Source organism: Narcine bancroftii, chromosome 4 (assembly GCF_036971445.1).
Source record: "Narcine bancroftii isolate sNarBan1 chromosome 4, sNarBan1.hap1, whole genome shotgun sequence".
Taxonomy (NCBI): domain Eukaryota; kingdom Metazoa; phylum Chordata; class Chondrichthyes; order Torpediniformes; family Narcinidae; genus Narcine; species Narcine bancroftii.
Genome location: NC_091472.1, coordinates 57,349,903 through 57,374,161, shown reverse-complemented (window position 1 = coordinate 57,374,161; position 24,259 = coordinate 57,349,903). Strand labels below are relative to the sequence as shown.

At 36.7% G+C, this 24,259-nt stretch overlaps 1 protein-coding gene across 1 annotated transcript; it reads left to right on the top strand.

Moving 5' to 3' along the window:
* Window positions 1-23,859, top strand: LOC138760600 (corepressor interacting with RBPJ 1). Its single transcript, XM_069931362.1, has 7 exons — window positions 1-56; window positions 570-654; window positions 2,046-2,183; window positions 10,398-10,453; window positions 10,585-10,659; window positions 16,341-16,433; window positions 22,824-23,859. Exons 2-7 carry the CDS (start codon window positions 576-578, stop codon window positions 22,872-22,874), a joined length of 492 nt encoding a protein of 163 aa, XP_069787463.1. The 5' UTR covers window positions 1-56; window positions 570-575; the 3' UTR covers window positions 22,875-23,859.
* Window positions 23,860-24,259: the final 400 nt, after the last annotated feature.

The window sequence follows — 24,259 nt, the reverse complement described above, 5'->3', positions numbered from 1 at the left end:
CCGAGGCTCGGGGGCGGGGTGGCTGGAGGTTCGCAGCGACCGGTAGGAAGGGATGGGTAAAAGAGCTTACTCCCGAGGCGAGGGGGCACCATCGGGGTGGGGAGAGGGGTGCTGGTCCCTCGCATCCCATCCCCGTCTAAGCGACCTGACTCTTGCTGTCGCCCTTGGGCCGGGCAGAACGACTGTAGGCCTGGGGCGCCACCGCTGCTCCCGTCGTGACTGGGCCGCAGGTCAAGGTGGAAGCCCCGGTGGAGAGAATCCTCTCCCCAACCACCTCATTCATCTTCCCTGCCCACTCCAACGGCCCCCAACTCCAGTTGACCGATCAGGGATACGGGGATCTTGCAGTGTTCAAGGTGTCCATTGTAGGTAAAGTGCATTGCAACCGTGAGGACGGTTCAAGTCACCCTGGCTCTGCTGGTGATCTGTTCAGTCTGCTTCATTGCGTGCTAAACGAAAATCACTACAAAATACTGTTTCACATGGCAGTGCTGCCTGCTGCTATGCACTCAAATTGTGAAGTTGTACTTTATTTCAAGGTTTCTTTTAATGAAATGTAAATTCTGTAGTTTATCATGGAAGATCGGATGGAGAGTAACAGAAAGATGAGGCAGAATCCAAGCACGTCTTCAGTAGAAGAGAAAAGAGACACAGGTACAGTGATTCCGTGGTTACTCTAGTCTATAATTCTAGAGTCAGTTTCGGGTTCTTCAGCCCAACTTGGCCATGCTGACCAAGTTGTGGGTCTAAGCTTGTCCTGATTTCCTGCATTTACCTCCTAAAATGTTCCCTACCTTTCAGAGTATATTTTCAACATTGCAATTCTACCCGTCTCTGCTGCTTGATCTGGCGCCTCTGTATGGAAAAAGGTGCATCCAAGATCCTTTTTAAATCTTTCACCTTAAATCTCAGCTCTCTAATTTTAGACTCCCCTACCCTGGGGGAAAAAATAAAGATTATTTCTGACCTTCATGACTTTATGTACCTCGATATGGTACGTTCTCAGCATCCAGGGAGATCCAGCCCATTCTAACCTTGAAATTTAAACCATCCAGTCCTGCTAATATTCTTGTAAATCCTTTCTGCACCCTCTCCAGCTCATCACATCTTTCCTGTAGCTGGCCGAACAGAACTGCACACAATACTCACCAGTGACTGTACATTTGTCACATGACTTCTCAGTTCCTGTACTGGATGCCCTGACTCATGAAGCCAAGCATGTCAGATGTGTCTCCCTAACCCTGTCTGCCTGCGTCACCACAACAATCTTCAAGGCTTTACCATTGACTTTGCCAAGACCCGATTTAATCTACCAAGATGTCATGCTTGTCGAGTTAAATTTTTTGGTCCACTTCCCCATTTGATCTAGATCCCGTTTTAATCTCAATAATCATTATCACCATTTTCACTGTCATTCTCAAATTTACGAACCATGCTAACTACATTGTTTTCAAAATCATTAATATAAATCAGGGGCGGGTAACCTTTTACCATGTGTGGGCTGAATGGTGTGCCAGTGGTTGAACAGCGAGCCACACAGATGCTGCCATAAATGAAATAAATACTGAAACACAGACATTATGTAATTTAAATTTTTGATTGTCTCTGCTTGAAGTACGTAATGTACAATGTATGAACATAACTGACGATCATTTTAAAGAAAGAATCCACAGAAAATGTTCAAGCAACAAAAAAAAATTCCTTCCCAAAAAAACTACCATGATGCAAGAGGTGTTAACATCATGGTAGTTTTTTTGGGAAGGAATTTTTTTTTGTTGCTTGAACATTTTCTGTGGATTCTTTAATAGTTTGCATGATTTATTCTTTTTTATCCCCAGGATCTTCCCAATTTTTTGGGGTCAACGGGAACAGATGTTTTCATGATTAGGCATCATTACCAGTCATGAAGTTAAAATAAAATGTAAGAATTTTAAGACTGAGTAACTGAATTTGCCAATAATTTTAATTACTGACATGACAATACTAAGCTGGTTATTAATTTTAATAAAATTCTGTTCTGAATATGCTAATCATATTTTATGAAGTCAAAGATAAAAGAAAAAGGAAACGGAGTAGAAGTAGATCTTCTTCTGTGACTTCAACTTCATCGTCCTCAAATTCGTCCTCTTCAAGTTTGTCGTCATCATCTTCTTCAAGAAGTCGAAACAGATCAAGCAGTAGGGGTGAGTATACAAAACAGTTTACTCAGACAGTATCCTCAGCAACCATGACCTCACCCTATCATGGATGACCCTTTGTCTTATCCATCTCCCCCATTAACCTTTTTTTAAATTTAACTGCTTTTCTTGAAGATCCTGCCCGTCCTGCTAAATCTTTGCAGCTTTTGGTTTTTTGTCCAAATATGAAGTGGCCCCCCCCCCCCCCCATTTTTTAAGATCAAGATTGAATTTTTATACCAATTCTACTGTTATCAATCCCATATCCCCTATTTCTTTCTGTCCCCAAAAATTATTTTGATTTTGGTTTTTGATCCATAACTTCCTTGTCTCAAGAATTCCTGTGTTTTACAACCTTTTTCTTTTTAAAATATTTTTATTAATCTGAAAGAGAAATGTTATATGTATATATCGTTTAGATATTAATTATATAATGCAACACAGAATGCGAGTCCATATATAACGGTCTCACGTAATTCTTGAAAAAAGGACATTTCCCTTGATGTTAGTTTAAAATAGCTGATCTCTTCCGCAAAGGGAAAAAGTTCTTAGCATTGACTTTGTTAAATTCACCAAGAAATATATATCGCTTACCCGAACCCGATGGTTTCTTGATTATTTGTATTCTTTAACATTATTTACAAATCAGCTGCCACTATCAGTTTCAGATCCTCAACACCATTTATGCAGTGGTGGGGAAATCTTCACTACTACATAAAGATTTTCGGCAAATGATCATTCTCTGACTAATTTATTGGCCATTTGCCAGAGGAAATACTTTTTCTCAATCTAGTACATTCAAACCTCTGGTTATCTTGTAATATTAACCTTTTTTGTTTCTGGGCCAGATTTCACACACACTCCTCAAAATCCCAGACCCTGACCCCTGGTAGTATTCGGTAAACTTGCCCTTTTCTGATAGCTTTTACAATTTTACTCACTGGTGTCCAGTTGATAATGATTCTTTGCTATGGGCAAATATTTTGTTACCTATATGGTCAGTAGGAGAGAAGTATGGAAGAAACCAACTAAACTTGACTGCTTCATAGGGAAGGGGGACCATAAACATAAAATAGAATATAAACCCAAATAATTCAAAAAGTAAAACATGAAAATCTGAAGATGCAATAATTGAAGTAAAAACCCAATGCTGGAGAAACTCAGCAAGTCAAACAGCGTACTTTATATAGCAAAGATGAAGATACATTACCAATGTTTCAGGATTGTTGTCCTTGATGAAGGACTCAAGCTGAAATGTTGGTTATGTAACCAAGTAATCCAAACATTGTTTTAACCAGATTTAGAAGTACAGTAAACTCCAATTATCCAAAATGGTCAATGTTGGATAAACGCTTTTTTTTCGGAGAACTGGTCATTTTTTAAAAACAGCCCAGTTGCAACAGCAAATCACTTGTATCAATGTTTAAACAACAAGCATCAAGGAAAGGCTTTTTAAGCATTAAAATAATGTTTAATTCTCACCAAAAAAAATGCTGGCCGCTGCCGATCACCGAGACATCACAACCGCTGCTGCAGATTCTCAATATGTCCCCACCACTGCCACTGATCCCCGAGGAGACTTCTAGGCCGATGGAACACTCACTGATGTGTCGGCAGGCTCCTATCTCCTTGGTCACTGAAGCTCCCAAGGCCTGAGTCCCGACTCCGAATCCTCCCCTTGGCCTACCAAGATAGAGGAGAATACACCTTTATGGACTTGTAGAAGTATAATTCAATTGAAGAATGCAAATTATAAATATATTGCACTTGGCTTAAAGATTAAAATATATTGCACTTCAAGTAAGTTCCTACTCAGAATATGCATTCTATGTTACATCAGGGATTCTGTAATAAAATAAATCCAAAGGGTTTCTACAGGTATATTAAAAGGGATAAAATTGAGCCCCTTGAGGATCAGAGGGGTAGGCTCAGAAGAGATGGAGGGAATTTTAAATGATTTTTTTTTCATTAGTCACTAAGGAAAGGAATATTGAGTCAGTTGAAGTAAGGAAATCTGGTAGTGAGGTCATGGATAATATACAGATTAATGAGGAGGCTATTTTAAAGAGAATAAAGGTAGATAAATCTCCAGGTCCTGACAAGATATTCCTTAGGACCCTGAGGGAGGTTAGTGTACAAATAGTGGAGGCTCTGACAGAAATATTTTAAATGTCACTGGCCACAGAGGATTGGAGGGTGGCTCATGTAATTCCACTATTTACAAAAGGCTCCAAAAGTAAACCTGATAATTATAGACCTATGAGTCTGACATGGCTGGTGGGTAAATTAATGAATCTTTCATCTTGGATGAAAAATTCAAATCCTATTCCCAACTGTTCTTGATGTTTAACTAACCAAGATATTCTTAAGTCAAGAAAATTATTATAAATAAGAGATATTAAACCTTTATGAGAAAGTTATAATCAGAAAGTGTATCAAGAATGTTTGCCTCAGGGATTCGCGGAAAGTCATGGATCTGGAAGTCCATGGATCTGGGATTGAACTTATAAATATCTAAAAAAAAATTAGTGTTTGGTAAGCTAAATGTTACCACCAATTGTTCAAAGGAAGTGAAATTACTTTGAATAAAAAGATCTTTAAAACATTTAACTACCCAATCAGTGCCAGTCATTAAAGACAGTATCTTGCAAAGAATGTTAAAAATCATGATTAGATATAATAGGGCTGGCAAGAGAAAACCGTTGAAATCCAAAAGACCCTTCTAAATTGTGCCCATATTCTCAAACTATGTCTAATTGTCAGTTAGTTTATATAAAGAAGAGGATTAAAAAAAAGACCCTAAAACTGCCAACATACAGTACAACTTCAATTATCCAAAATGGTTGGGACCAGGCTTATGTCGGATACTTATTTCAGAGAACAGGTCATTTTTTAAAACAGCCCAGTAGCAACAGTTAATCACTTGTAACAGTGTTTAAACAACAAGGGAAGGCTTTTTAAGCATTAAAATAATGTTTAATTCTCACCAAAAAAATGCTGGCCCTGCCGATCACTAATACCTCCCCCCACTGAGGCCCCACTCCTGCCAGGAGCCTGAGGTCCGCACTGCCACCTTCAGTCCGACATCCCCGGTCAGTTCAGCTCTGAAGAAATTTTGGATGAATGATGATAAATGATACTATTAGTTTTAGGTTAATAATGGAGAAGGAGAGGGCTGGGCCTAAGATTGAGATTCTTGATTGGAATAAGGCAAATTTTGAGGAGATCCAAAAGGATTTTGAGGCTGTGTATTGGAATTGTATATTTTCAGGGAAAGATGTAACAGACAAATGGAGGATATTCAAAGGGGAATTTTTGACAGTACAGAATCGGTATGTTCCTTTGAGGATTAAAGGAAAGGTTAGGATGTATAGGGAGCCTTGGTTTTCAAAGGATATTGGGAATTTGGATTGGAGGAAGAGGGACGCGTACAACAGGTATAGACAGCAGGAATAGATGAGGTGCTTGAGGATTATAAGTGTAAAAAAAAAGAAAGAAATTAGAAAGGCTAAAAGGAGATATGAAGCTGCTTTGTCAGGCAAAGTAAAAATAAATCCAAGGGTTTCTACAGGTACATTAAAAGTAAAAGAATAGTGAGGGATAAAATTGGGCCCCTTGAGGATCAGAGTGGTCGGCTATGTGAGAAGTCAGAAGAGATGGGGGAAATTTAAAAAAAAATTCTTCAGTATTCACTAAGGAAAGGAATATTAAGGCAGGTCTGGTAGTGAGGTCATGGATAATATACAGATTAATAAAGAAGTAGTATTGGCTATTTCAAAATCAATCAAGGAGGATAAATCTCTGGGTCTTGACAAGATATTCCCTAGGATCCTGAGGGATGTTAGTGAACAAATATTGGGGCCTCTGACAGAAATATTTAGAATGTCACAGGGGAGGTGCTGGAGAATTGGAGGATAGCTCATGTTGTTACGCTGTTTAAAAAAGGATACAAAAGCAAACCTGGTCATTATAGGCCTGTGAGTCTGATGTCAGTACTGGGTAAATTAATGGAAAGTGTATATACAATTATTTGGAAAGACAGGAATTGATTAGGAGTCGTCAACATGGTTTTGTATGTGGTAGATTATGTTTAACAAATCTTAGAGTTTTTTGAGATTACTAAAATGGTTGATGGGAAAGGTTGTGGATGTTATCTATTTGGACTTTAGTAAGGCCTTTGACAAGGTTACACAATAGAGGTTAGTTAGGAAGATTCAAGATTAGGTATTAGTGATGAAATAGTGGTTGGATGGGAGATGCCAGAAAGTAGTGGTGGAAAATTGTTTGTGAAATTGGAGGCTGGTGACGAGTGGAGTGGCTCAGGGATGGGTCCATTGTCATTTGTCATATATATTAATGATCTCGATGTTAGGGTGGTAAATTGGATTAGTAAGTATGCAGATGATACAAAGCTTGATGATGTTGTGGACAGTGAAGAAAGTTATTGTAGTTTACAGTGGGATACAGGACAGATAGAAGAGTGGTATGAAAGATGGCAGATGGAGTTTAATACTAATAACTGAGGTGCTACAGTTTGGTCAGATTAATCAGCATTAGGTAATACATGTTAAATGGTAGATAATTAAGGAGTGCAGTAGAACAAAGCAATTTAGGAATTCTGGTAAATAATTCCCTGAAAGTGGAATTGCATGTAGATAGGGTGGTGAAGAAAACATTTGGTATGTTGGCCTTCATAAATCAGAGTATTGAATACAGGAGTTGGGATGTCAGGTTGAAATTGTATAAGGCATTAGTGAGGCCAAATTTGGAATACTGTGTGGAGTTTTGGTCTCCGAATTATAGGAAGGATATAAACAGAATAGAGAGAGTGCAGAGGAGATTTACATGAATATTGCCTGGGTTTCATGGTTTGAGTTACAGTGAAAGGTTGAGCAGGCTGGGACTTTATTCCCTGGAACGTAGGGAATTGAACAAAGATTGAAGGGTAATTTGATCGAGGTATTTAAACTTATGAGGGGGACAGATAGAGTCAAAGTGGACAAGGTTTTTTCCATTGAGAGTGGGGGAAGATTCAAACAAGAGGACATGGATTGAGATTGAAGGGTTAAAGGTTTAGGGGAAACATGAGGGGGAATTTCTTCACTCAGAGGGTGCTGGGAGTGTGGAATGAGCTTCTAGCCGAAGTGGTAGATGTGGGTTTGATTTTAATATTTAAGGAAAAGTTGGATAGGTATATAGTAGAGAGTGGCGTGGAGGGGTATGGGCCATGTCTGTGTCAATGGGACTAGGTGGGAGTAGGTGTTCGGCATGGACTCGAAAGACCAAACTGGCCTGTTTCTATGTTGTAGTTGTTAAATGGTTATATGATTTAGCAAAGCTACACATTTGTCCATACGTCTACATATTTCCAAAAGTGTACGTTAAAACAGACATTCTTAACAGGGGCCATAAGCTATTTAAGGGGTGCCACTGATTGAAATCACAGTTTTTTTTTTTGTTATTTATGTTGTCAGTGGGAGAGATGTATGGAAGAAGCAACTAAACTTGACTGCTTCACAGGAACAGTCCATAAACTTTGAACAAAGTCTGAAGGAGGCCATAGCCAAAGAAAATTGACAAAAACTGCTATAAAACATTCGATAAGAAATAAAAAATATTTGAAGATGCAGTTTTTTTATTTTTGTAAATGCTTTGATCTGTATTCTCTCCAGAAGCCTTGTTTGGTATGATGCAAATATTTTCAATAATTTGAAAGAAATTGGAAAATAATTGCAAGTTGACAAATCCTCTTTAGAAACAAGAAAAAGATCATAAGAAATACAATATCCTCCATAATGTTTGGGACAAAGACACTTTTTCCCTTTATTTGCCCCTTTGCTCCATAGTTTTAAATTCACATGTGATTAAAGTGCACATTCCACATTTTATTAAAGTTTATTTTTATACATTTTGGTTTGAACATTTAGAAATTACAGCAATTTTTATGCATAGTTCCCTCATTTCAGGGCACCATAATATTTGGGACCTAGCAGTTGTATGTATATTAAAGTAGTCATGTTAAGTACTTTGTTGCATATCCCTTGCATGCAAAGGCTCCTCGAAATCTGTGATTCATAAACATCACCAGGTGCTGAGTATCTTCTCTGGTGATGCTCTGCCAAGCCTCTACTGCAGCCATTTTCAGCTCCTGCTTGCTTCGAGGGCTTGTCCCGTTAACTTTTCTCTACGGCACATGGAAGGTCTGCTTATTTGGATTTAGATCGGGTGACTGACACGGCCATTCAAGAACTTTCCAGTTTTTAGCTTTGAAAAACTTTTGTTGCTTTCGCGGTATGTTTGGGATCATTGTCTTGCTGTAGGATGAAGTGCCGCCCAATGATTTTGGAGGCATTTTCTCAAATTTGAGCACTTCAGAATTAATTTTGTTTGCTGCCATCAGCATTTACATATTCGATGAAGATAAGTGTGCCAGTACCTGTGGCAGCCAAAAATGCCCAGGCTATTAACACCCCCCCACAACCATGTTTCACAGATGAGGTAGTTTTCTTTGGATCTTGGGCAGTTTCTTTACACCTCCACGCTTTGTTCTTGCCATCACTCTGATCCAGATTATTCTTGGCCTCCTGTGTCTTCAAGATCTTTTTCCAGAATTCTGCAAGTTCTTTTAAATACTTCTTGGCAAACTAGTCTGGCCATCTTGTTTCTGTGGCTAACTTGTGGTTCATCTTACAGTGTAGTCTCTATTTCTATTCATGAAGTCTTCTGTGGACTAGTCATTGACTCAATGAAATAGTCACCTGCTTTCTGAAGAATGTTTCTGATCTGTCAGACAGATGTTTGGGGATTTTGGTTCATTATGATGAGAATTCTTCTGTCATCAGGCAGTAGAGGTCTTCCTTGGCCTACCAGTCCCTTTGTACAGTATGCTCTTTCTTCTTAATGATGGTACAAACAGTTGATCTTGGTAATCGTAATGTTTGGGTGATGTCTCTTACTGTTTTATTCTTGTTTTCATAATGGCTTCCTTGACTTTCATCGGCACAGCTGTGGTCTTCATGTTGAAAAATAGCAACTACAGACTCCAAAGATGATAAAAGTTTAGAAGGAAACTTAATAAGTCTCTTATACCTCTAAAAATGAAGCAATTAAACATACCTGAGTAAACACAAACAACTGTGAAGCCAAATGTCCTAAACATGGTGCCCTGAAATGGGAGAACTATATATAAAAAGTGTTGTAATTTCTACAAGGTCAAACCTTTTAATAAAATTTGAAATAAGCACTTTAATCATGTGAATTCTTTGATTTGAAATTTAAAACTGTGGAGCTCAGGGAAGGAAAAAGTGTCTTTGTCCCAAATATTATGGAGGGTATTGTAGGAGCAGAGGTCGGCTGTTTGACCCATCAAGTCCACTCTGCCATTCCATCGTGAGCTGATCCCCATTCAGCCTCATTCCCAAGTTTCTCCCCATAACCTTTGATTCCCTAACTATTCAGATAGCTAGCTATCTCTGTTTTAAATGACACCCTTCAAATCTGAAGTTGTGCTCCATGTCCTGGACTCCCCAACCACGGAAAAGAACTTTCTCACATCTACTCTTCCCCCTCATTCTTCAGAACTCCAAGGCATATAATCCAATAGACATCAAACATTTCTCATCTGCTAATCCCTTCATTTCAAAGAATCATTCTTGTGATCTTTACTAAACCCTCTCCGGTGCAGGCACAATCCTTTCTAAAATAAGGAGCCCAAAGCTACCCCATTCTCCAAGTGAGGCCTCTCCATGCCTTATAAAGACTCAACACCACATCCCTTGTATCCTATTGCACTAGAAATGAATGCAACATTGCATTCACCTTCTTCACCACCGATTCAACCTGGAAGTTAACCTTTAAGGTATCCTGCACAAGAACTTCCAAGAAACTTTGTACCCCAATGTTGAATTTTCTCCTCAAAAATAATATTAATTCTACAAAAATGTATGGCCGTACACTTCCAACATTGTATTTTATTTGCCACTTTGCCCATTCTCCTAATCTATCAGCAGCCTCTCCGTTTCCTCCTCACTACCTGCCCCTACCCCTATCTTTATATCATCTGCAAACTTGGCCACAGAGCAATTTATTCAACAGTCCTAATCATTACCATAAAACAGGTATTATTTTATACAATTTTCTTTTTGGAGGGAGGCATGTTTAAATATTGAATAAAATATTACCACACATTACTTGTGTCTGACCCTGTAACTGCTTTGACAGAATCCCAGAAAAAATCAAAAAATAAAAAAAGGAAGAAAGAAAAACAGCACAAAAAGGTGAAGATCTTTATTTTTCATTCTTAACGATTTTAAGAAAATGATAGAAGCAAATTTTTGAGACACACAGCTTTTAGTCTGTTATTTAAGCCATTAAAAATTAGTATCATTTATAATTTGCTTCTTTTTAGAGAGGCAAAAAGGAGAAAAAGAAAAAGCAAAGGAAGAAGAAGAATATATGTTCAGGGCCTGTACAGATTTCAAAGGTAATCCAGCATTCAGTTGATAATTTGAAAATATTTTGAATGAAGCCAAAACAGTCTATTCGCATTTCTTTAAATGAGAGTTCTAGTAAGAATTTGCCACTTTTGCACAATCTCCATTGAAAAATCACATGTAGTGCATGTACTACACGAGTTGTCGAAAGCGAAGTCTGATTTATTGCACTTGTATCTCTGCTTGTATGGACCCTTGACACTGACGTCAGGGCCCCGCGTCATTGGAGCGCCAACCTCAGGTTGGCCAGCGTTCCCACCAGAATTCCCCATCTTCCTGCCATGCGGAGGTCACCTGGGACATCGCTAGCATCACCCCCAAGTCCACGAGGTCGCTGTGTTTGTCGCCCATTTTGTGGGCCGGTCTGTATCTCAATGCGCAGGCCACTACATGACCACCCCTACCCCCCCCACAAACCAGTGACCGGGCCATTGTCCATAGCCTTCGGTGGCCTGCCCCTGCATCATGGGGCCGGAGTGGAAACCGGCTCATTGCAGTCCAGATATGCTGGTTTTAGGTGGTCGACAGTAAAAGTCTCTTCATCACCACTGATGTCGAGGACAAAGGTAGAAACATTGTCCCTAACGACCTTCTAGGGCCCCTCGTAGAGTCATTGTAAGGGTGGTCCATGTGCATCCCTCATGAACACATACTGGCAAGTCTTTAGATCCTTCAGGATGCTATGCTTGGGTTGGCCACGCGGTGGGGTTGCCTTGGGACTAAGGGCCCCAGCTTTCACCGTAGTCTCTCGAGGGTCACTACAACATATATTAAAACAGATCATAAACATATGGGCACATTTTTAAAAAAAAAACATACTATCTCTTTTTATTTACGAATGATATGTCAGATGCCACAGATGTAAACATATTCAGTATTTCCAAACATAATTACAGTATTTTAAATCTTCATAATGGTAAGCATAGTCTCTTAGAAAAGGGATTTAAATGATCTCATTGAGTGATGGAGCAGGTTTAATGAACTAAATAACCTGTTCTTGTCCCTAAATTCATAATGCACCCTGAGATCATTACACATTAAAAATCAAGAAGTTGCATTTTTAACGAGGCTTAGGGTTGAAATGGGACCTACAGCTGTCATTTCAAATTTATACATTTTTAAATTGCTGTTTAATGGTCCAAAGTCCTTGTGTAACAGATATTTTCTCCATCTCTAGTCTAGCACAATTAATATTAAATTTCAGAGAGTGAAATCATTTGAAGAATACTGTGGAGAATTGTCAAATTTATTGTCATCTTATTGTACAAGTACAACCTGATGAAGCAGTGTTCCTCAGACCTTGGTGCAAAAGCGTGCACACACACAATCAGACATAACACACATACAGACAAACAATACATAAGCAGGACAATTTTTATATTCATAAAAATAAATAAATGTTGCTTTGTACAGATGAAAGTCTCGATTGTTTAGTGTGAACTGATCCTTTGGGCACAAAATATTGTTAAGCATATAAAGTAAAGAGGGACACCTAGAAATATTGTACAGGGTAGAGAGAGTCATCAATTTCTTGCAAATTCCAACACCGATAAATACAAAACAGAGAAAAATAAAAATATCCAAAGGGTTAGAGTTCAAGGAAAATTAAAAATTTAAAAATATTACCTTTTTTTCAGCTGTTGGTCAACTTGGAGAATGCTCATGCTATTCTTACAAATAGTTTTGTTTTAACCAAGTTCATAGCTACAACAGTTAATAGAAATCAGATATATCCCCATAGAAGAGAGATCAGTGCAATTTGTCTAAATGAGTTGTAGGAGGCTTAAATTGATACATATGTGAATGCTACAAGATAGGCAGGAAAGTCCAACTGGGATCTGATGTGGTGAATGTGAAATTTTCCACCTTCTGTGGAGGGAGAGTCAATGCCCTTTGTTCCTGAACTACTGTATTTCCAGCCTGTTGCTTTTTAGATTTCCAGCATCTATTTACTCTGTCCAGGCTCTTCAGTACACCCAGGTCTTTGCTTCAAGAATGATGTTTTACAGCACAGAAAAAGAACTGCTTACAGTTAAATAACCTCAGTTTCATCTCTTAAAGAGAGAGCGTTGTGGGGGCAGGTTGTCCTGGAATTGGGCTGTGTATGCAATGTCCAAGTTATCCAGGTTCCAATATTTGTTCGACTGTCATTTCTGCAAATAATTTTTCAAATTCTTAAATCCACTGAATCTCACGATGGTGCAGGTAGCTGTAGTAATCTTTTTAAAAAAAAGGATATATGGGCTTAGTCGGTTATTTGGGCTCATTGGTGTATTTGAGTGACAGAAGGGCCTGTGACTATGTTGTATCTCTAAATTAAAAGATGTATAAAAATATCTTGTAGTTCTGGTTAATGCAGAAAGACGAAAGGGGTTAATGTACCATATGAAAGAGCTCATCAGCCTAATCCTAACCTCCAGCACTTAGTCCGTGCACCTGTAGGTCATGTTTTTTCCAAAGGTGTTTTGAAAGGCAGGTAGTTGGAATCTTTTTCCTCGGGTGGAAATGTCAATACTAGGAGGCATAGGTTTAAGGTAAGATGAGTTCAGTGTGGTAGATGCCTGGAACGTATTATCAGGGCATGTTATATTCTTCTTCTTTGGCTTGGCTTCGCGGACGAAGATTTATGGAGGGATAAATGTCCACGTCAGTTGCAGGCTCGTTTGTGGCTGACAAGTCCGATGCGGGACAGGCAGACACGGTTGCAGTGGAAAATTGGTTGGTTGGGGTTATATGATCATGTTTAAGAACCATGCTCACAGATGTGAACAGGCAGAGAATAGGGAATTAGATTGCTATTATAGTCAGCACATGTGTTGGGCTGAAGGGGCTGTACTCTTTCTGTCCTATTATATATGTGTGTGTGTATATATATATATATATATATATATATATATATATCCATGTACTGTTCAGATATGTGTAAGGTATTTACCCTTTAAGTCCCTACCATCTCTGGGCAAAAACATTTTTCCTAATTTCTCCTGAATCTTAGTTCCTTTAAACCTATGATCCTTAGTAAGGGAAATGGCTCCTTCTTATTTATTTTGTTTAGAGACCCCCCCCCCAATTAAGAATATAAGAGCATGAGAAATATGAGCAGGAGTACGTCATTCGACCTGTCGAGCTTGCTCTGCCATTCAATGAGATAATGGCTGATCTGATGATAGGCTCATCTCCATCTTCCTTTTCCCTATGATCATGGCTGATACATTTTTCCTTTGCCTTCTCTCAATAACCTTTGACACCAAACCTATCAACCTGTTTTAAATGCACTCAATGACTTGGGTTCCACAGCTGCCTGTGGCAGTGAATTCCAGATTAACAAGTTTCTCCTCATCACTATTCTAACAGGACATTATTTTATTCTAAGTCTTTGCCCTCCAGTCCTAGACTCTCCCACTACTGGAAACATCATCTCCGCATCCTTTCAGTATTCAGTATGTGAATATTGAATATGTTTAATGAAATTAACCGCACCCCTGTCAAAATGAATCTATCTTAAGGCTGCAGTGAGAGACACCAGCATGTGACATACTGCTTTGAAAAGCTGAGAGCATTGGTGGAAACACCAACATTCATTACAGCATGTTGTGGCCTGCTGAATCGACATGATCTAGGTCAAGCAGATTGGGTAAGGTCACTCAAGGAGATTTGCATGCCATTTTTTATGGGAATCTCATGACTCCAATGGGTACCATTGCTGACAAGCATTTTATTCTATGTTGAGTTGATGAAATTCAGTTTCTCTGCTTGTAGTTTCAGAATTACTAACATTCTGCAGAATCCATTACTCTTAACAACAGCAGACCAAGCCTAACTTCAATTGGCATCACATTAGTTGTCACATCCAAGTTAAAGTGTATCTAGTTTGGGAACACAAACATCCAATTGAAAAAGTTAAGTTTCCTCCCAGCTCCTTTCCTTGAAAGAAAACGACCTAGTTTATTGAATCTTTTCTCATAGCTACAGTTTTGTGGTCCTCTCAACATCTTTGCATTTGTACTCTCCAGTATAATTGCATCTTGCCTGTGAAGTGGTGACCAGACTTAAGCTATGGCTTGACTAGTGGTAAAGCTTAATTTCTCCACCTCTCTAATAAAGGAAAATATCCCATGTATCTTTTTAACTATTTATTGCCCCAATTTCTCCATTAAGGGTTAGAAGATGTACAATCCAAGGTTCCTCCAAAGCATTCAGTATTCCCATACATATTGTAGATTTACTAAGATGTTGACAGGTCTTCAGGAATTGAGTTCCAGGGAAAGATTAAAAAGGTTAGGACTCTATTCTTTGGAGCATAGAAAAGTGAGGGGAGATTTATTTGATAGAGGTTTACAAAATTATGAGAGGTATAGACGGAGTAAATGTGACTCTTTCCACAGATTGGGAGAGATAAATACAAGAGAACATAGACGGGGTGAAAGGGAAAAGGTTTAAGGGAACATTAGGGGGGACCTTTTTACTCAGAGTGGTGAGAGTGTAGAACAAGTTGCCATCTGACTTGGTAAATGCAGGCTCACTCAAGTTTTAAAAATAAACTGGATAGATAAATGGATAGGAGAGGTCTTGAGGGGTATGGAATGGGTGCAGGTCAGTGCGACTAGCAGTATGATGTTTTTGGCACAGACTAGAAGGGCTGAAAGGCCTGTTTTCTGTGCTGTAGTGTTCTATGTTTCTTCCTTCTACTACTTCAAATTAAATTTCTTGCTCAAGCTGGTAACTATATTGTAGTCTAAATTCTTGCAGTCTAAATTATTTCATTGTCAATTTTTTCTGTCATCGTCAGGATACTTTATTGTCTGTTCTGCATTTAGGTCTAAATTATTACCATATATCACAAAATCAAAGGACTGAGTTTGAGCTCTATGGAAATCAGTTGGTAGCAGCTTTCCACTGGTCACATAAACCCATTATTGCTTCTTGCCACTTAGCCAGTTTTGGAACCAGTTTGCCACTCTCTCTTACATCCCAGGATTATTACCTTTTTGACCATTTGAGATCTTGTCAAAAGTTTTACTTTCATTCCATTTATTTATTGAATTTTGCTGATTAAATTTCCAGCTTTTTATTATTTTATAGTTTTACTCATTTTCACTTTGTTAGTTAATTATTTTGACCTTGTTTAGCTTGTGCTTCTAAAATCTTGGTGCAGTTTAAACTATTCATTGATTTAAAGAACATAAATAAATATATATCTTGGTTAATCTATAATTAATAAAAATTAATCCTTCCTAAATTGTGGAATATGCATAATATAACTAAAGTTCTCAGCAAACTACAGGACAGTCAGTACAGGTCTATGAAAATCAACAGATTGGCTGCAGGATTTCTTTGACTGAAGATGGAATTCATCCCTAATTGGCAAGAACACATCTCTTGCTTAATATGAAAACAGGAGCATGGGGAAAGGCCAGAACTCATGGAATACGAGTTGTGTAATATTGTTATATGTTTTGGATTGTTATTGATTAAGACCTTTTTATCTCCTTTTACTTCTTAAATCCAGTTTTAATTGTTGAAATTCAATTCACAAAAATTTGTAGCCAATTTGCATTCCAAAAGGAAAAATTCCAACAATTTGCAGCTCTACCTATGAGCACACGGGGGCGATGCATTGTTACTTTTGGTCTAAAGACTACTGTTTATAAAAAAAAGATTCTCATTGCAGTTTCTGAAAGACCGAGACAAAAGTGATAAATATAGCACGATTACAGGAAAGAAAATAAAAATGAAAGTTAAAAAGACCAGAGGTGATAAAGAGGTAAGTCATCCTGTTTTACCCTTAATATTGAAGGAAAACAATACCTAAGAATCTGCACTGCCTATTACCTGATAAATGAAAAGTGTAAGAAAAGAGAAAAACAAATTGCACTAACATTTTGCAAAATGATTTAAAGCTCACTGCCAGGAATGCTCTTTTGAGGGGGGGGGGGGGGGGGTTCGTGGCAAGATGGCATAAAGGCAAGACGTGTATTCCACCTTCTCCCAGCTGGAACATTAAATGCCCAACTTTAAGTTGTTTAATATTAGTTAAAAATAATATTTTTAATTTTTTAAACAATAGTAAATAGTATGGCAACTTATGTAAAAAAAATCTAAGGCTCAACTTCCAAAAAAATTGCCATTTAAAAGTACAGAAGAATTGAGGCCTACCTTTACAGTGGAATCCTTGGAGTTGATTTTGGCAATTCCTAAGGCCCAGAGGACCCCAGCCTGGCCGATTTTGACACCGGCACCGACCTTGTTCCCGCAGGATGGTGCCAGCACCTTGGTGAGTTCGGCCGCTGCTGATCCGCGTACACCGACAGAGAGACCCGCAGCCCCGTGATCTTGCCGGGCGGCCTGGGGATGCGCGGAGTAGAGTCAGAAGATGCTCTGATGCGCCCCATGGCTTTGGCCGGCCTGCGTGGAGTGTCACGGGTCCGGGAGCTCCTTGATAAGGTGTGGGCTGCAGGGGAGCTCGAGCGCCGGCGCCCTGAAGAGGTCGGGGTGCCAGCATCGGGTGTCCAGAATGACAAAGGCATGCACAACGACAGAAGAGGAATTACTTACCCTTGCAGAATATGTCCAGGAGGGGGAGCCAGCAACCTTTGAAGGTAAACCTCAAAACTTGGAACCGGAATTTGGAATGGATTCAGTATTTGCAATTCTGGAAGGGATTGCCTATCATATGGGTAATATGTCAAAACAAATATCAGATCAGATGAATCAAGGATTTATGAAGGTGGAAATGAAGATGGATACTTTATGTGAAATGTCATAAATATGAAGCAAGATATGAATGTAGTCAAAAGTGACATTAATAGATGTATAAAATCTGTTGATACTGTACAAGAAAATTTTAAGAAAATTGAGACAGCTTTTTCTGAGTGTCAAAGTCAAGTGGAGCGTAATAGAGAACAAAATAGAAAAAGTGGAAGGATCTTTCTTAGATTGGGGAATTCAAAAAAGAGACTTGTTGAAGAATATTGATTCTTTGGAAAATCAGAGTTGGAGAAATAATGTGAAGATAGTTGGTCTTCCAGAAGATATTGAAGGCTCTGATCCTATAAAATCCTTTAAACGCTGGATCCCAGAAGTTTTGGGTAAAGAGTTCTTTCCTGAAGGTATGGAGTTAGAATGGGCTCATAGAGCTCTGAGAAGAAAACCGTTTCCAGGACAACCGCCGAGAGCAGTTTTAATTCGTTGTTTAAAATAACAGGATAGAGAAATGATTTTACGTATGGCAGTACAAAAAGCATGACAAAATCAATCTCCATTAATGGTTCAAAATAACAGAGGGCTTTTTTATGCTGATTCGAGTCAGGAAATTATTCGTTGACGGCGAGAATTCAATACTGCTAAAGATGTTCTGTGGCAAAAAGGTTATAAGTTTGCTTTTCGTTACCCTGCAATTTTGAAGATTTTTTATGGAAACTTTCAATCTCAATTTTTTGAAAATGATCATGATGTCTTAGTTTTTGTGAACTCCCTGCCGGAATTGAGAAGAAATGGTCATTCTTCACCTTTGTCTACTAAAAGGAGATTAAATAGAAATGGAAATGGCAGTGGAAATGGAAAAAATGGAAAGAAAGAAGAAATGCAGAATCCTCTTGATGTCAAAGATCCGGAGCAATCGTTGGGTTTGTTGAACGTGTTTATCTATATAATAAATATAGGTTTGGAGGGAGTGGGTGACACTGAAAACTTTGCTGGCCATCTGCCACCAGTGGGTTTCCCACACCAGTTTTTTAGGATAATACTACCTTTGGGTGGTTTTTCTTTTGTTTGTGTTGTTTTTTTATTTTTGTTTTGATTTTTTTTCCTTTTTAAATTTTGTTTATTTTTGAAGGGTTACAAAGGGGAATGCTCCTTTATAGAGGAATAATATAAATAATAATAATAAAATAATGCTATTTTATAGAGTTTAATTTTTTAGTGTGTGTGTATTTATGAATAGTTAAAATTATGTCTAGATTGAACTTCGCAACTTTTAATGTTTAGGGGTTAAATAATCCAATAAAGAGAGAGACTATTGGTGTATATAAAAAAGATGAAAATTGATATTGCTTTTTTACAAGAAACACATTTGACTGAGAAAGAACATATGAAATTGAAAAGAGACTGGGTTGGTCAAGTTTTTTATTCTTTTAATTCTAAAGCAAAAGGAGTAGCAATTTTTATTGAATTGTAATCTACTGAAGGGATTGCTGGTAGAGTTTTAAGAGTTCATTGTAAAATTTTTGCGGAATTTTAGACACTGCTTAATTTATATGCACCCAATACAGATGATAAGTGGTTAATTTCAGAAGCTTTTTTCTTGTTAAATCAGGCTAATGAGAATATTTTAGTGGGTGGTGATTTCAATTGTGTTTTGGATCCTTTATTAGTTAGAAATCCAAAGAGTATAAGGAAGTCAAAGATGGCAATACAACTTAATGTGTTAATGAAAGATTTAAATTTGGTAGATATTTGGAGAAAAGTTAATCTTTCAGAGAAAGATTTTTCTTTTTATTCTTCAATGCATGACTCGTTTTCTAGAATTGATTTATTTTGATATCAGCACATCTTCAGGGTAGGGTACTGCAAACTGAATATAAAAGTAGAGTTATATCAGATCATTCATTATTAATTTTTTCTTGTGAAAGTTCAGAGATAGTACATTTGACGTATAGATGGAGGTTTAATGCAACGCTATTGAAAAAACTAGAGTTTGTTACCTTTGTAAAAAAGCATATTTCTTAATTTTTGACCAAAAAGTTTAATTCTGTAAAGAGTCATTTTGTAGTATGGGATGCTTTAAAAGCTAAGAAACAATATATGGCAGAAAGTTTACAGTTGGAAAATCAGATTGCTGAACTAGAGAAGGACTTTCAGAAAGATATAACAAGATTTTTTTAAAAAGTCCTATTAATGAAGTTAAAGTTACGCTATAATACTTTACAAACTTACCAGTTTGAGCACTTAATTAATAGATCTAAACAACATTATTATGAGTTGGGGGAAAGGGCTCACAAGGTACTTGCCTGGCAATTGAAAGCTGAACAGGCGACTCGGACTATTAATGCTGTTAAGAAGAATTCAATAATTACCTATAAACCTCAGGAAATTAATGACCAGTTTTATTCATTTTATCAAAAATTATATACTTCCGAGGGGAAACAGAAAGGTTCTATTGATTCTTACTTATTTAAATTAACGTTACTGGTACTAGATGAGTTGGAATCTCCATTTGCAGATTTTGAAATCAAGGAAGCTATTCAGGAAATGCCTAATGGTAAGTCCCCAGGAGATTATGGGTTTCCTGTGGAATTCTATAAACTTTTATGTCAAATTTTCTAATATATTTGGGAAAGTGTTAAATCAAGTTACTGAAGATCAGAAGTTACCAGAAACGTATTGGAGTGCTTTAATAACTGTTATGCCAAAGAAAGACAGAGATCCTTTACAGATATCTTCATATAGACCTATTTCTTTATTGAATGTTGACTATAAAATGATGGCAAAAGTATTAGCTAACAGACTTGCTAAATATTTACCTAAATTAGTACATATTGATCAAACAGGTTTTAAGAATAGAAATGCCTCAGATAATATACTTGGATTGCTTATTTTGATCAATGCTTATCAGCGGCAACCTAATCACCCTATGGTAGTTGCACTAAATGCCGAAAAAGCTTTTGACAGTGTTGAATGGGACTTTTTATTTAAGGTATTAGAGAAATTTAAATTTGGCCCTTTCTTTATTGGTTGGGTTAAGGCATTATATATGAATCTGATTGCTAGGATGGTGACAAATGGACAGACATCTTTACCTTTTAAATTGACTCGATCAACTCATCAGGGCTGCCCATTGTCGTCAGCCCTATATGCATTGGCTGTAGAACCATTAGCACAGGCTATTAGACAAAATGAGGATATTAGAGGGATGAGGATTAAGAATGAAGAATATAAAATTAATCTATTTGCAGATGATGTGTTGATATATTTGACAGTGCCTGAGAGATCGCTGAAACAGTTTCAGGAGTGTTTATCGAAATTTGGAGAATTGTCAGGATAGAAAGTTAACTGGGATAAAAGTAAAATTTTGCCAATTGGACTAGAAGATTATTCTGAATTTAAAAATATTACAAAATTAAGACAGACGAATAAAATCAAATACTTAGGTGTGTTTGTGGACAATGACTATCGATCGTTATATCAATTAAATAATGTATCTATTCTGAGGCGAATTCAAGCAGATTTAATTAAATGGAAAGATCTCCCATTAACTCTAATTGGACGTGTTAATTGTATTAAGATGAATATCTTTCCTCGAATTCAATATTTATTTCAATCAATACTTTGTTTACTTTCAAAGACTTTTTTCAGGATTTGAATAAAACAGTACGAGAGTTTTTGTGGAAAGGTAAATTCGCTTGAGTAGCGTTGCACAAACTTACTTGGGAATATGCATTGGGTGGCTTACAACTGTCACATTTTCAAAATTATTATGAGGCAGCTCAGTTGAAGATTATTGACTGATGGATTTGGATCAACCTCCTAGTTGGGCTAAGGTGGAGATATCATGTCTTCCTAGAACGGAGATACATGAATTTATATTCTGTTGAAATTTTATTTTATTACAGGAATATGATATGCCAATACTGAAACATTTATTAAAGATTTGGATTTTAAAAAAATTTAGGGTCGAAAGATAAATTACCAATTTTAACTCCATTATACAATAATAGGCTTATTCCTTTTTCAGTGTTTAATAGTTATTTATTAAAGGTATAAAGACAATACAGGACTGTTTTGTAGAGGGACAATTTCTTTTATCCATTTGAGAGATCATTTTAAAATACCTTTAAATTCTTTATTTGTTTATTATCAGCTTAGAGCTTTGGTAAAAGATGATTATGGTAGAGAGATGTATTTAGCTACTTTGTCGAAATTTGAATCTTTGACTTCTACTATACCAAAGAAGGGTTATGTTTCAGTTATGTATAATTTATTACAGGATAATATGGATAAACCAAATTGGGAAAAATCTAAACTTAAATGGGAGACTGATTTAGTGTTTACTTTTCCTGAAGATGATTGGGTGAACATGTGTCAGGATAATGTAATTAAATTGATTAATGTAAGATATGGTATGGTTAATTATAATTTTTTTACATCAATTGTATTTGACCCCGGAAAAGTTTAAAAAAAATATGGGTTTAGTAATACAGATTCTTGCTTTAGATGTGGTTTATGTATTGGTACTTTTTTACATGCTGTTTGGACTTTTGTGAAAGTCCAACCATTTTGGCAAGAAATTAAAATAGTTTTGGAAAAATTATATAATTTTAAACTACCTTTGGATCCAATTTTTTTTTGTTGGGAGATTTGTATTCATTAAGGGGAATGGGTTTGGATAAATTTCAAATTGCTTTTTTACTTTTGGTGTTGTTGGTAGCGCTTAAATCCGTTGCTAGTACTGGGAAAGATGATGTAGAAATTAATATACGCTGGCATAATGAATTGAAAGCTTGTATCGTTATGGAAAAAATTACCTATAATATACATGACAGTTTTTTTGTTGATAAGTGGTCTCCGTATTTAAAATATATTCAATTGGATGTATTTTGAATTGTTATTAACATTTATTTAAAAAAAATTTATATATATGATTTATATTTTTGGCTCCTCTTAAGGGAGCTAACTGAAGGGGTGGGAGGTGGGATGAAAGAGTTTTTTCTCTTTTATTTTTTTTTGTTTTTTTTTTAAATTCTTTTTATGTTTGTTGTGTTTTAGTTTTTTTATATATAAATCTTTGTAAAATTACTTTGTTTGAATATTTAGATTGTATGTTATACCTTTTAGTTATCTTTTAAATAGTTTTTTTTAAAAATGGGATGCTCTTTGGTGCTGAATTCTGTTCCTCTATCATCAGACATGTCTGTGGAAACAACACATTTGGTCCTGTTTATAAAATTCTGAAAAATTTGACCACAGGGTTATTATGAAGTTTTAAACTTATTTTTCTTAGAAATTGCTATTCCTTCTGTTCAACTATGTTGTTATTTACAGTTTTTCAATGGTTTCCCTGAAGGTTCTTCAACTAAAGTGAACTGAAATTATTCTTTTTCCACTTTTAGCAGATCTATTTCATCTATTAAAACTAATATGTGTTTCTCATTCACAGCGAGATCGAAATCGAGCTGAACTCCTTCAGTTCTTGAACTCTGCTATGTAGAGAAGAAGTGCATCAGTGGGATTTCTTAACCATGAAAAGAAGGCTTTGTAAACAGCACGGACTTTATCACTAAAAGCCAATGTGTCTGGTTGCATAGCTCAGGGAAAGCCCCTTCTGAAGTGAATGGAGAAGGTTTTTCTATTCCAATCCGAAACTCTGAAAGGTTGAAATCTGACTGTATGATGTTGAAAAACTTAGCATTAAACACCTAAACAAGACTGTATCCTTCAGGATATTTCTCAAACTATTACCAAAGTAACCATTTGGAAAAAGAGTTGTTAAGAGAGCTTGAATTGTTTCATTGCTAAGAAAATTGCCTGGTTGGACAGAATTTCATTTTCAGGCAATGTTCTACAAAATTTTATACATTCCAAGATTTTGAGAAAATGCAGTGCACATTAATTTTAATAATAAGACAGTGATAGAGACATTGGATAACTTTTCTTAAATGTTATGTCTGTGAGGTTTAAAATGTTGGATTGAACTGCCTTGGCAAACCCTTCACAATTGAATAAGTGCCCTCAAATTGGAAATTGTCAGCATTAAAAACAAAAATTATGTCAGTGAATACATCAGTGTTACCCTAATCTCAGAAATAAGTGATTTCCATTTGAACAGAAACATACTGCATTTAATTTCTACCGAAGAAATAGCTTAGATTCCTGCGCTGAGTGCATTTTGATCATTTGAAAACCATGTGGTTTTTTATAAAAAGCAAAATTAAATTGACTGTATAATGCAGCTGAACCCTTGTAGGAAATAATAGTAAATAAATCTTTGGGTAGGATGTACAAAATTCATCCTTTAGTCATGCATCTTTCATGATTCATTGTTTCATATATGTACTTAATCCAGTGTTCTTAATTATGATTCAGTCTTTTTTAATTCTGGTATCTGACAATTATCAGTTATATTATGAGAAGTTGATGACAAATGTACTGATGGAAATCCATACATGCCTAGATAAAAACAAAAGTTAAAGACAGTTATTCAGATGTATTTTCAATTGTAAAAGTAATGCTTTGGCCTAAAAGCCAGTGCACTAGTCTAGCTACTCCTGGCAGATCTCTTGTGTTCTTTCCTCTATGTTGGATATTATTCAAAATTCATGTAATTTCCATCAAATGCTTTTCATCCCTCTCCCTTGTGCTTTTTCGCACCACATCAAGTTCAACTTTATTGTTATCTGATTGCACGTATACAATACGACAAAACAGCTTATCTCTGGACCATAATCTCGTACACCGTATAACTACGCACAAAGAACATACAATATGTTCATAGCAATCCAAACTAAATAAATATAGAAATAATTTGTGGGTTTCTAGAATTGTTCACCATTCTCACTGCCTCAGGAAAAAGCCTGGAAGTCTTGGTTTTTAACC